Source organism: Salvelinus namaycush, chromosome 3 (genome assembly GCF_016432855.1).
Source record: "Salvelinus namaycush isolate Seneca chromosome 3, SaNama_1.0, whole genome shotgun sequence".
Classification (NCBI taxonomy): Eukaryota; Metazoa; Chordata; class Actinopteri; order Salmoniformes; family Salmonidae; genus Salvelinus; species Salvelinus namaycush.
In genome coordinates this window covers 89,726,941-89,741,575 of record NC_052309.1, presented here as the reverse complement: position 1 = coordinate 89,741,575, position 14,635 = coordinate 89,726,941, and the positions used below count along the sequence as shown (strand labels likewise).

The following is a 14,635-nucleotide window of genomic DNA, read 5'->3' as shown; positions in this document are numbered from 1 at the left end:
GTCATATACAGTATACCAGTAACAGTATATATTCAAGATGGTGTAATAAAGTAGAGATGTCTTACTGTGGCTGTGGCTGAGACGGTCTGTATGCTGGTGTCCTGTCCACTCTGTTCACTGTGGTTCTGTGAAGTGGGGTACATGTTGAGGGGGTGTTCGCTGACGGGGGGCTGTCCTGTGTAGTCGGGGGGCGCAGGGTGAGGGTGTGAGGCGGTGAACTCAGCGGGCAGGCCGTTCTGAGGGGGGGCAAATTGAGCGGGGGGGTACGGCTGAGTCATGGAGTCTGGAGGGGGAGGGGCTTCCTGGTTACCCTGCAGGGGGAGAGGAGGGAGAGAGGGTGAGAGAGTTAGTACCAGACCAGATTGAACAATTAATACAAAAAATAAGGCAGTCATCCATTCAGTCAGTCAGCCAGCCAGCCAGCCAGCCAGCCAGCCAGTCAGGTCAGTATGTCAGCCAGCCAGCCAGCCAGTCAACCAACCATCCAGTCAGGTCAGTAAGTCAACCGGCCAGCCAGCCAGTCAGGTCAGTAAGTCAACCGGCCAGCCAGCCAGCCAGCCAGTCAGGTCAGTAAGTCAACCGGCCAGCCAGCCAGCCAGCCAGTCAGGTCAGTAAGTCAACCGGCCAGCCAGCCAGCCAACCAACCAGCAAGTCAGACAGTCAATAACTAATATGCCAGCCAAACCAGCCAGCTAACCAGTCAGTCAGGCAGCAATACAGTCAATCAATAAGCCAGTCAGCCAACCAGCCAACCAGTCAGTCAGCCAGCCAGCCAGTCAGTCCCATAGTGATTTGAGGCATGATAAACCAATAACTACTGTGGACGCTCAGACACACTCCATTCATTCATTACTACACACACACACACACACACACACACACACACACACACACACACACACACACACACACACACACACACACACACACACACACACACACACACACACACACACACACACACACTTAGACTAGACAACACCACTCATCATGTATCATCATGTATCAGTCTCTCTCATCTGATTACCAGAGTTACACTCATCATGTATCAGTCTGTATCAGTCTCTCTCATCTGATTACCAGAGTTACACTCATCATGTATCAGTCCCTCTCATCTGATTACCAGAGTTACACTCATCATGTATCAGTCTCTCTCATCTGATTACCAGAGTTACACTCATCATGTATCAGTCCCTCTCATCTGATTACCAGAGTTACACTCATCATGTATCATCATGTATCAGTCTCTCTCATCTGATTACCAGAGTTACACTCATCATGTATCAGTCCCTCTCATCTGATTACCAGAGTTACACTCATCATGTATCAGTCTGTATCAGTCTCTCTCATCTGATTACCAGAGTTACACTCATCATGTATCATCATGTTACACTCATCATGTCAGACTGATCACTAACAGCTATGAGAATACGTAATGGTAACATTGCTCTAGACAGCTATGAGAATACATGATGGTAACATTGCTCTAGCCAGCTATGAGAATACTTGATGGTAACATTGCTCTAGCCAGCTATGAGAATACTTGATGGTAACATTGCTCTAGCCAGCTATGAGAATACGTAATGGTAACATTGCTCTAGCCAGCTATGAGAATACATGATGGTAACATTGCTCTAGCCAGCTATGAGAATACTTGACGGTAACATTGCTCTAGCCAGCTATGAGAATACTTGACGGTAACATTGCCCTAGCCAGCTATGAGAATACTTGATGGTAACATTGCTCTAGCCAGCTATGAGAATATGTGATGGTAACATTGCTCTAGCCAGCTATGAGAATACTTGATGGTAACATTGCTCTAGCCAGCTATGAGAATACTTGATGGTAACATTGCTCTAGCAGCTATGAAATATGTGATGGTAACATTGCTCTAGCCAGCTATGAGAATACATGATGGTAAATTGCTCTACCAGCTATGAGATACATGATGGTAACATTGCTCTAGCCAGCTATGAGAATACATGATGGTAACATTGCTCTAGCCAGCTATGAGAATACGTAATGGTAACATTGCTCTAGACAGCTATGAGAATACTTGATGGTAACATTGCTCTAGCCAGCTATGAGAATACATGATGGTAACATTGCTCTAGCCAGCTATGAGAATACTTGATGGTAACATTGCTCTAGCCAGCTATGAGAATACATGATGGTAACATTGCTCTAGCCAGCTATGAGAATACTTGATGGTAACATTGCTCTAGCCAGCTATGAGAATACTTGATGGTAACATTGCTCTAGCCAGCTATGAGAATACGTAATGGTAACATTGCTCTAGCCAGCTATGAGAATACTTGATGGTAACATTGCTCTAGACAGCTATGAGAATACTTGATGGTAACATTGCTCTAGACAGCTATGAGAATACATGATGGTAACATTGCTCTAGACAGCTATGAGAATACATGATGGTAACATTGCTCTAGACAGCTATGAGAATACTTGATGGTAACATTGGGGTGTTTATATTACTGGTAATATTACTGTTATATATTACTGGTATATATTACTGTTATATATTACTGGTATATATTACTGGTATATATATATTACTGTTATATATTACTGTTATATATTACTGTTATATATTACTGGTATATATTACTGTTATATATTACTGGTATATATTACTGTTATATATTACTGTTATATATTACTGGTATATATTACTGTTATATATTACTGGTATATATTACTGTTATATATTACTGTTATATATTACTTATATATTACTGGTATATATCACTGTTATATATTACTGGTATATATCACTGTTATATATTACTGGTATATATTACTGTTATATATTACTGGTATATATTACTGGTATATATTACTGTTATATATTACTGGTATATATCACTGTTATATATTACTGGTATATATTACTGTTATATATTACTGGTATATATTACTGTTATATATTACTGGTATATATTACTGGTATATATTACTGTTATATATTACTGGTATATATCACTGTTATATATTACTGGTATATATTACTCTTTTATACAACAGGTGGGTCTAATCCTGAATGCTGATTGGTTACCACCGACTAAATCTATAACGTTAAAATGCCCATTTATTCTGTTCCATCTGACTGTGCAATCCACTGTCTCATCAGCCCAGCCAGGCAATTTATAAACTTGTTCTCCACTATAAAAACATCTAGACATTATCTCACATTTCTTTAAGACTAACATTTAGTTTTCAACAGCGGAGATTTATATCAACCTTGCTGTCTGTCTCTCTGACATTTACAACATTGTTTCAATATTCAAATTCGATCTCCAGCTGTTGCATAGTAATGAACGTGTCGGGAGTCGGGACGAGACCTGCAGGCAGGCAGCGTTTTCTCAGCCAGTCGAAATCAAGTAATCAGATGGCATCATTCTTATGGATATACCGCATACAAAGACATGTCAATGGAAAAAGGGTCAAACGAAAGGAAGTACAGCTAGTTTTCAGTCTTTGCAGCTTCAGTTTGAAGTGATTGCTATTAGCTGTGTTGTTGGCTGTGTTGTTGGCTGTGTTGTTGGCTGTGTTGTTGGCTGTGTTGTTGGCTAGCTCCTCTGAACAACAGTGTCCTGACGAGAGAGCACATTTTCTTTCCTCGTTGTTATGGATGTATCCATATTAATGTCACTAGAAAACAGCCTCAACAAATGCAAATGCAACTGCTTTGCTGTAGGACATTCAGAGACTTGTCCCGAAGCCACTCCTGCGCTGTCTTGGCTGTGTGTTTAGGGTCGTTGTTCTGTTGGAAGGTGAACCTTCGCCCCAGTCTGAGGTCCTGAGCGCTTTGGAGCAGGTTTTCATCAAGGATCTCTCTATACTTCGCTTTGTTCATCTATCCCTCAATCCTGACTAGTCTCCCAGTCCCTGCCGCTTGAAAAACATCCCCACAGCATGATGCTGCCACCACCATGCTTCACAGTAGGGATGGTACCAGGTTTCCTCCAGACATGACACTTGGCATTCAAGCCAAAGAGTTCAATATTGGTTTCATCAGACCAGAGGTCTGAGAGTCTTTAGGTGCCTTTTGGCAAACACCAAGCGGGCTGTGGTATGCCTTTTACTGAGGAGTGGCTTCTATCTGGCCACTATACCATAAAGGCCTGATTGGTGGAGTGCTGCAGAGATGGGTTGTCCTTCTGGAAGGTTCTCCCATCTCCACAGAGGAACTTTGGTCCTCTGTCAGAGTGACCATTGGGTTGTTGGTCACCTCCCTGAACAAGGCCCTCTCCCCCGATTGCTCAGTTTGTCCTTCAGGCCAGCTCTTGGAAGATTCTTGGTGGTTCCACACTTCTTCAATTTAAGAATGATGGAGGCAACTGTGTTCTTGGGGATCTTCAATGTTGCAGACATTTTTTTGTACCCTTCCCCAGATCCGTACCTCGACACAATCCTGTCTCTGCTCTCCACAGACAATTCCTTCGACCTGATTGGCTTTGTTTTTGCTCTGACATGCACTGTCAACTGTGGGACCTTTATATAGACAGGTGTGTGCCTTTCCAAATCATGTCCAATCAATTGAATTTAACACAGGTGGACTCCAATCAAGTTGTAGAAACATCTCAAGAATGATAAATGTAGTAGTACATTGATCTAAGTGGTGCATTGATCCACCGTCATCCGGGTTTGGCCGGTGTGGGCAGTCATTGTAGATAAGATTTTGTTCTTAACTGACTGTTTTCGCCTTGTCATTATGGGGTATTGTGATGTCATTATGGGGTATTGTGATGTCATTATGGGGTATTGTGATGACATTATGGGGTATGTGTGTAGTCATTTTTATTCATTTAATCCGTATTAGAATAAGGCTGTAACGTCCAAAAATGTTTAAAAAGTCAAGGGGTCTGAATACTTTCCGAATGCACTGTATTACTGTTATATATTGCCGTTGTATATTACTGTTATGTAATACTTTTATAAACACCAGACCGTCTTGGCCATAGTAAGGTGCGTGTGTGTGTGTGTGTGTGTGTGTGTGTGTGTGTGTGTGTGTGTGTGTGTGTGTGTGTGTGTGTGTGTGTGTGTGTGTGTGTGTGTGTGTGTGTGTGTGTGTGTGTGTGTGTACACTACAGAGTGTACACTATACCCTTCACAAGGCTGCAGAATTGGACCTAGTGTACTCTATTCTCCTCAAAGCGTTAGGTCCTCCTTTACGCAGCAGGTCTCAGGCTGTGTTCTGATTCGTTGTTTTATTAATACAATTCATCTGATTTTTAAAGCTGTTTATACGACTGCTTCCGTCTAGACACAAACATCCTGTGGTAGTCATTTGTTGGCTTGATTTATCGTCTCTCTCTTTATCATAAATATGTATATTGCCATTCACCCAGAGTGCAATACAATCCAGTATTAGTTTGCATGGTAATGAGAAATATTCTCTCCCCCAAGCACTGTGAAAAATGCTTAGGTTTTATTTTCTTGCTTGTCTTTTCAAAGTTGTTTAATGCATATGATATTAGCCTTTAGCTTGGAAGGAGAGAACTAGGAGAAGAGAAGTGTTGTTGTGTGTTACAATAGGTTGATGAGGGGAGACAGACAGAGAGGAGGGGGCACCGATGGAAAGAGGGGAGAGGAAGAGAGAAGGAGAGAGCGCAGAGGGAAAGAGACAGAGAGAGTGGAGAGGAAGAGAGGGGAGAGGGAGAGAGAGGGCGAGAGGGGAGAAGGAGAGATGAGAGAGACGGAGTCAGAGGATTTGAGAGAGGAAGAGAGAAGGAGAGAGGGGAGAAGGAGAGCTGAGAGAGACGGAGTCAGAGGATTTGAGAGAGACAGAGAGAGGAAGAGCGAAGGAGAAAGCGCAGAGGTAGAGTGACGGAGAGAGGAGAGAGGAAGATAGGGGAGAGGGATAGAGACGGAGTCAGAGGAGGGGCGAGAGACGGAGAGGGGAGAGGGATAGAGACGGAGAGAGGGGAGAGGAAGAGAGGGGAGAGGGAGAGAGATGGGGAGAGGGGAGAGGGAGAGAGTGAGAGAGATGGGGAGAGGGAGAGAGAGGGAGAGAGAGGAAGAGAGGGGAGAGGGAGAGAGACGGAGAGAGGGGAGAGGGAGAGAGACGGAGAGAGGGGAGAGGGAGAGAGACGGAGAGAGGGAGTAGCATCACACCTCTCATTACTCTAGTAGAGGAAAGACACAGAGCAGGAAAATGAGTTGTACATCTGGAAAACCTCTCCCTCTCTTTTTCTCCCTCATTACCCCGCCCCCGCGTCTGTCTGTCTTTTTATTTTTCTCTCTCCTCTCTCTCTCTGTCTTACACTCTCGCTCTCACTTAATCAACCCTCTCCTTTCCCTGTTTCTTTAGTCCGCTTTCCCCCTCTGTCTATCTCTATCCCACTCACCCCCCCTCTTTCTCTCGCTCGCTCCATAGTCTGAGTTTATATGTTGAGGCACGAGGCCAGAGAGAGAGATTACCTCATCTGGCTGGCCTGTTTATAGAGTGACGTCATCCCCCACTCCACTTTCTGCGCTCTGTTAAAGTAGAGAGAGAGAGAGAGAGACAGAGAGACAGAGAGACAGAGAGACAGATAGAGATAGAGAGAGACAGAGAGAGATAGAGAGAGACTGAGCAAGAAAGAGAGAGAGAGAAAGAGAGAGAGAGAGAGAGAGAGAGAGAGAGAGAGAGAGAGAGAGAGAGAGAGAGAGAGAGACTGAGCAAGAAACAGAGAGAGAGACTGAGCAAGAAACACAGAGAGAGAGAGAGAGAGAGAGAGAGAGAGAGAGAGAGAGAGAGAGAGAGAGAGAGAGAGAGAGAGAGAGAGAGAGAGAGAGAGACTGAGCAAGAGAGAGAGAGATTGCCATCACAGCAGCAAGATATGTGACCTTTTGCCACAAGAAAAGGGCAACTAGTGAAGAATAAACACCATTGTAAATACAACCCATATTTATGTTTATTTATTTTCCCTTTTGTACTTTAACCATTTGCACATCGTTACAACACTGTATATAGATATAGATATATTTGTAATGTCTTTATTCTTTTGGAACTTCTGTGAGTGTAATGTTTTCTGTTCATTTTTATTGTTTATTTCACTTCTGTATATTATCTACTTCACTTGCTTTGGCAATGTTAACACGTTTCCCATGCAAATAAATCCCCTTGAATTGAATTGAATTGAGAGAGAGACAAACACCTACCTGGAGGTGACAGCTCCTCCCCAATATGCCCCCCTAGACACAACTACAACAAAACAAAAAACTAAAATGTGTTACAACTTCTGCAGCTTTGTCGCACGCTGGGTACGTACATAGTCAATGGTAGGCTTCGAGGGGACTCCTATGGTAGGTACAGCTATAGCTCATCTCTTGGCAGTGGTACTGTAGACTACTTTATCACTGACCTCAACCCAGAGTCTCTCAGAGCGTTCACAGTCAGGCAACTGACACCCCTATCAGATCACAGCAAAATAACAGTCAAAATCACAGTCAAAATCACAATCATAATCACAGTCAAAATCACAGTCAAAATCACAGTCGTCCGGGTTTGGCCAGTATAGGCCGTCATTGTAAATAAGAATTTGTTCTTAAACTGACTTGTCTAGTTAAATAAAGGTTAAATAAATACATAAAAATACTTGACCAGAGCAATACTCAATCATGAGGTATCAAAGCCAAAGGAACTAAGTAATATTAAGAAATGCTATAGATGGAAGGAAAGTAGTGTGGAAACCTACCAACAATCAGGCAACAACAACAACAACAAATCCTTTTTGGACAACTTCCTGGACGAGTATATTTGACATTTCAAATCTAATCTAAATCTAAACATGATGAAGGATGCAGAAACCTAAGACGTAGAAACATCACACCCCCAAATTGATCTCTACAATACATTTTCTTTTTTGGGGGGGATATTTGTGCGTTTATAACTTTCTCACTCATCAATATTCACGATTCATTCAGGACTATCCGTTGTCACGGTAGCATGCACATTAATGTAGAAGTGTTTAGAAACATATTCTATTCTTATTTACAATAATAGTGACTCCAAAATGACACATTATTTACCATTAATTTCTATTGGGCACCAAATAATCTGAAACACAACCAAAACAAACAGCAAATGCATCCAACAAGTTTGTAGAGTCACAAGCTTGATGTAGTCATTGCGTGCTAGGAATATGGGACCAAATACTAAACTTTAAACTACTTTAATATACATATAAGGGAATTTGCCCCAATACTTTTGGTCCCCTAAAATGGGAGGACTATGTACAAAAAGTGCTGTAATATCTAAATGGGTCACCTGATATGGATGAAAATACCCTCAAATTAAAGCTGACATTCTGACCTTTAACCTCATAGTCATTGTGTCACTTCAAAGTGCTGAAGTACAGAGCCAAAACAACAAACAATGTGGGCCAATGGCGTCGGAGCTGTAACTGTTAAATAGACTGAAGTTAGATAGACCCTGTTTCACTCCTTGGTGAAAATACATGCGTGTGTTCATTTCACATGTTGACTGTATATTTGTTATTTGTATACATTGATTTGATGACATCATATGGTGTATCCACATACACGACATTAATGTGAAACGCCCAACTGAATCAGAGGCTTTTTGGAAACACGCAAAGCAGGTTTATCAATTATGGTGGGTAGAGTATAAAAGTGATCTGACGGTCAATAACTGTTAGGAATCAAATTTCTCTCTCTCTCTCTCTCTCTCTCTCTCTCTCTCTCTCTCGCTCTCTCTGCTCTCTCTCTCTCTCTCTCTCTCCCTCCCTCCACCCCTCCCTCCCTCCCTAGAGTATTAGTTCTCTCCAGTCATCAGTATCTGTTTCTCTCTCTCCTTTCATTCCTGCTCTCCAGCAATGTGTTGAAAACACGTCTCTCTTCTCCCCCTCTGACAATTAGATGAAGCTTCTGATGCTGCAGAAAAAGACAAGATATATCTCTGTTTTATTTCCTGGTTTGAAGTGTAGGCGTCCGCTGCCTGTACAATGAATGTTCCACAGATGGCACACGCTGCTGCTGCTCATGCGTGTGTGTGTGTGTGTGCGCATGTGTGTGTGTGTGGGGGGTGTATGTGTGTGTGTTTGATTGTGCGTGCGTGCTTGTGTGTGCGTGCGTGTATACGTGTGTGTGTGCGCATGCATGTGTGTGTGTGCATGCGTGTGCGTGTGTGTGTGTGGGGGGAGGTGGGGGGTGCGTGTGTGTGTGGGGGGGGGGGTGTAACAGCAGCCTGTCATCCGTATGCTTCCTCCTCTGTAAACACACAGACTGTATTTTGAGCTGGCCAGCAGCCCAGAGTTGTTTGAGGGAGGAATGGAAAGTATTCTCTTTCTGTAACTGGGTTAAGCATGGAGCCGACTGTACTCTCTCTCTCTCTGTGTGTGTGTGTGTGTGTGTGTGTGTGTGTGTGTGTGTGTGTGTGTGTGTGTGTGTGTGTGTGTGTGTGTGTGTGTGTGTGTGTGTGTGTGTGTGTGTGTGGGTGGGTGGGTGGGTGGGTGGGTGGGTGGGTGGGTGGGTGGGTGGGTGGGTGGGTGTGTGTTGGTCTTCTCAGGCCAAACAGTTGAACAAGACTGACTTGAGTGTAAATATACAGTCGTGAAATGTCGCTGAAATGCAGTGGAAATATTTTTGGGGGAATCAGTTTTTTGGCATGGAAAAGAGGGACTTTGCAATTAATTGCAATCCATCTGATCACTCTTTATAACATTCTGGAGTATATGCAAATTGCCATCATACAAACTGAGGCAGCAGACTTTGTGAAAATTCATATTTGTGTCATTCTCAAAACTTTTGGCCACGACTGTAGATCAACTGTTGTCATTCTAGTATAGATCAGCTGTTCACCTATAGAGTCATTCTAGTATAGACCAGCAGTTCACCTCTAGTGTAATTCTAGTATAGACCAGCAGTTCACCTCGTGTCATTCTAGTATAGATCAGCTGTTCACCTCCAGTGTCATTATAGTATAGACCAGCTGTTCATCTCTAGAGGCATTCTAGTATAGACCAGCAGTTCACCTCTAGAGTCATTATAGTATAGATCAGCTGTTCATCTCTAGAGGCATTATAGTATAGACCAGCTGTTCATCTCCAGTGTCATTATAGTATAGATCAGCTGTTCATCTCTAGAGGCATTCTAGTATAGACCAGCAGTTCACCTCTAGAGTCATTATAGTATAGATCAGCTGTTCATCTCTAGAGGCATTATAGTATAGACCAGCTGTTCATCTCCAGTGTCATTATAGTATAGATCAGCTGTTCATCTCTAGAGGCATTCTAGTATAGACCAGCAGTTCACCTCTAGAGTCATTATAGTATAGATCAGCTGTTCATCTCTAGAGTCATTATAGTATAGACCAGCTGTTCATCTCCAGTGTCATTATAGTATAGACCAGCAGTTCACCTCGTGTCATTCTAGTATAGATCAGCTGTTCATCTCTAGAGTCATTATAGTATAGACCAGCTGTTCATCTCCAGTGTCATTATAGTATAGACCAGCAGTTCACCTCGTGTCATTCTAGTATAGATCAGCTGTTCATCTCTAGAGTCATTATAGTATAGATCAGCTGTTCACCTCTAGAGTCATTATAGTATAGACCAGCTGTTCACCTCTAGAGTCATTATAGTATAGACCAGCTGTTCACCTCTAGAGTCATTATAGTATAGATCAGTTGTTCACCTCTAGAGTCATTATAGTATAGATCAGCTGTTCACCTCTAGAGTCATTATAGTATAGATCAGCTGTTCACCTCTAGAGTCATTATAGTATAGACCAGCTGTTCACCTCTAGAGTCATTATAGTATAGACCAGCTGTTCACCTCTAGAGTCATTATAGTATAGACCAGCTGTTCACCTCTAGAGTCATTATAGTATAGACCAGCTGTTCACCTCTAGAGTCATTATAGTATAGACCAGCTGTTCACCTCTAGAGTCATTATAGTATAGATCAGCTGTTCACCTCTAGAGTCATTATAGTATAGACCAGCTGTTCACCTCTAGAGTCATTATAGTATAGATCAGCTGTTCACCTCTAGAGTCATTATAGTATAGACCAGCTGTTCACCTCTAGAGTCATTATAGTATAGACCAGCTGTTCACCTCTAGAGTCATTATAGTATAGATCAGTTGTTCACCTCTAGAGTCATTATAGTATAGATCAGCTGTTCACCTCTAGAGTCATTATAGTATAGATCAGCTGTTCACCTCTAGAGTCATTATAGTATAGACCAGCTGTTCACCTCTAGAGTCATTATAGTATAGATCAGCTGTTCACCTCTAGAGTCATTATAGTATAGACCAGCTGTTCACCTCTAGAGTCATTATAGTATAGACCAGCTGTTCACCTCTAGAGTCATTATAGTATAGACCAGCTGTTCACCTCTAGAGTCATTATAGTATAGACCAGCTGTTCACCTCTAGAGTCATTATAGTATAGACCAGCTGTTCACCTCTAGAGTCATTATAGTATAGATCAGCTGTTCACCTCTAGAGTCATTATAGTATAGACCAGCTGTTCACCTCTAGAGTCATTATAGTATAGACCAGCTGTTCACCTCTAGAGTCATTATAGTATAGACCAGCTGTTCACCTCTAGAGTCATTATAGTATAGATCAGCTGTTCACCTCTAGAGTCATTATAGTATAGACCAGCTGTTCACCTCTAGAGTCATTATAGTATAGATCAGCTGTTCACCTCTAGAGTCATTATAGTATAGACCAGCTGTTCACCTCTAGAGTCATTATAGTATAGATCAGCTGTTCACCTCTAGAGTCATTATAGTATAGACCAGCTGTTCACCTCTAGAGTCATTATAGTATAGATCAGCTGTTCACCTCTAGAGTCATTATAGTATAGACCAGCTGTTCACCTCTAGAGTCATTATAGTATAGACCAGCTGTTCACCTCTAGAGTCATTATAGTATAGACCAGCTGTTCACCTCTAGAGTCATTATAGTATAGATCAGCTGTTCACCTCTAGAGTCATTATAGTATAGACCAGCTGTTCACCTCTAGAGTCATTATAGTATAGATCAGCTGTTCACCTCTAGAGTCATTATAGTATAGACCAGCTGTTCACCTCTAGAGTCATTATAGTATAGACCAGCTGTTCTAGTATGACACTAGAGGTCAACATGTGTTTCTATGTCTAGTTTTTATTTGTGTGTATAATTCTGTATCCCTCCCCTTTCTCTTCCCTGACCTCCCTCCCTCCCTCCCTCCCTCCCCCCCCCCCCCCCCCCTCCCTCCCTCCCTCCCTCCCTCCCTCCCCCCCCCCCCCCCCCCTCCCTCCCTCCCTCCCCCCTCCATCCTCCCAGCAGACAGAGGAGGAGTCTCAGACAGACAGTCAGCAGCAGAGCCAGTCGTCTGACAGTTCTAACAGTAAGACTCAACCCAAGCGACTACATGTCTCCAACATACCCTTCCGGTTCAGGGATCCAGACCTCAGGCAAATGTTTGGCGTGAGTATTACACTACAATTACTTATTTTATCCCCCATAAGTGAATCATTTCCAAATGTAAAATGCTATTACATATACTGTACCACTGAAACATCCTGCGTTAAACAATGTCAGTGACTCTGGCTTTGTTTCTGTCTTTCCTTCCAGCAATTTGGTAAAATCTTAGACGTTGAAATCATTTTTAACGAGCGGGGCTCTAAGGTAGGTGATGTGTTGTGTTTCTCTTCTGCATGGTAGATGCTAGAGGTTGGAGATGTGTGTTAGAGGAAGCTAGAGGTTAGAGATGTGTTTTAGAGGAAGCTAGAGGTTAGAGATGTGTTAGAGGAAGCTAGAGGTTAGAGATGTGTTTTAGAGGAAGCTAGAGGTTAGAGATGTGTTTTAGAGGAAGCTAGAGGTTAAATATGTGTTTTAGAGGAAGCTAGAGGTTAGAGATGTGTTTTAGAGGAAGCTAGAGGTTAGAGATGTGTTTTAGAGGAAGCTAGAGGTTAGAGATGTGTTCTAGAGGAAGCTAGAGGTTAGAGATGTGTTGTAGAGGAAGCTAGAGGTTAGAGATATGTTACAGGAAGCTAGAGGATATAGATGTGTGTTAGATGAAGCTAGAGGTTAGAGATGTGTTTTAGAGGAAGCTAGAGGTTAGAGATGTGTTTTAGAGGAAGCTAGAGGTTAGAGATGTGTTGTAGAGGAAGCTAGAGGTTAGAGATGTGTTGTAGAGGAAGCTAGAGGTTAGAGATATGTTACAGGAAGCTAGAGGATATAGATGTGTGTTAGATGAAGCTAGAGGTTAGAGATGTGTTAGATGAAGCTAGAGGTTAGATATGTGTTTTAGATGAAGCTAGAGGTTAGAGATGTGTTTTAGATGAAGCTAGAGGTTATAGATGTGTGTTAGAGGAAGCTAGAGGTTATAGATTTGTGTTAGATGAAGCTAGAGGTTAGAGATGTGTTAGATGAAGCTAGAGGTTAGAGATGTGTTAGATGAAGCTAGAGGTTAGAGATGTGTTTTAGATTAAGCTAGAGGTTAGATAAGTGTTTTAGATGAAGCTAGAGGTTATAGATGTGTGTTACAGGAAGCTAGAGGTTAGAGATGTGTGTTAGAGGAAGCTAGAGGTTAGAGATGTGTTTTAGAGGAAGCTAGAGGTTAGAGATGTGTGTTAGAGGAAGCTAGAGGTTAGAGATGTGTTTTAGAGGAAGCTAGAGGTTAGAGATGTGTTTTAGAGGAAGCTAGAGGTTAGAGATGTGTGTTAGAGGAAGCTAGAGGTTAGAGATGTGTGTTAGATGAAGCTAGAGGTTAGAGATGTGTTTTAGATGAAGCTAGAGGTTAGAGATGTGTGTTAGATGAAGCTAGAGGTTAGAGATGTGTTTTAGAGGAAGCTAGAGGTTAGAGATGTGTTTTAGAGGAAGCTAGAGGTTAGAGATGTGTTTTAGAGGAAGCTAGAGGTTAGAGATGTGTTTTAGAGGAAGCTAGAGGTTAGAGATGTGTGTTAGAGGAAGCTAGAGGTTAGAGATATGTTACAGGAAGCTAGAGGTTAGAGATGTGTTTTAGAGGAAGCTAGAGGTTAGAGATGTGTTAGAGGAAGCTAGAGGATAGAGATGTGTGTTAGAGGAAGCTAGAGGTTAGAGATGTGTTACAGGAAGCTAGAGGTTAGAGATATGTTCCAGGAAGCTAGAGGTTAGAGATGTGTGTTACAGGAAGCTAGAGGTTAGAGATGTGTTTTAGAGGAAGCTAGAGGTTAGAGATGTGTGTTAGAGGAAGCTAGACGGTAGAGCTGTGTTTTAGAGGAAGCTAGAGGTTAGAGATGTGTTACAGGAAGCTAGAGGTTAGAGATGTGTTTTAGAGGAGAGAAGATATTAAAACGTTTTGAAGCAGAGGGAGTTCCTGCCTAAAGCTGGCCTATAATAGTGTGCTTCATCTGTTTACATTTCAAAGTGTTTTTCTCCTTTTGTTCTACTGAACAACAGCCCAGGCTGTTTTCTGTAATGACTGGAGGACCATGAGTAATGACAGTAATAAAATGAATAATGATTATAATGATAATAATATGAATAATGATTATAATGATAATAATATAAATAATGATTATAATGATAATAATATGAAAAATGATTATAATGATTATAATATGAAAAATGATTATAATGATTATAATATGAATAACATGCATGTTGTTCTCTCCCTCTCCCTCTCCCTCTCCCTCTC

General features: G+C 42.0%; 1 protein-coding gene across 1 annotated transcript in view; it reads left to right on the top strand.

The window, feature by feature from the left end:
• Window positions 1-12,303: 12,303 nt before the first annotated feature.
• rbfox1 (RNA binding fox-1 homolog 1) overlaps window positions 12,304-14,635 on the top strand; it is a gene marked incomplete at its 5' end in the record, with an annotated part of 54,370 nt that continues 52,038 nt past the window's right edge. The window contains 2 exons of the mRNA XM_038989381.1: window positions 12,304-12,441; window positions 12,589-12,642. Of these exons, the coding sequence (XP_038845309.1) occupies window positions 12,304-12,441; window positions 12,589-12,642 (192 nt within the window). The remainder of the gene's footprint in view (window positions 12,442-12,588; window positions 12,643-14,635) is intronic.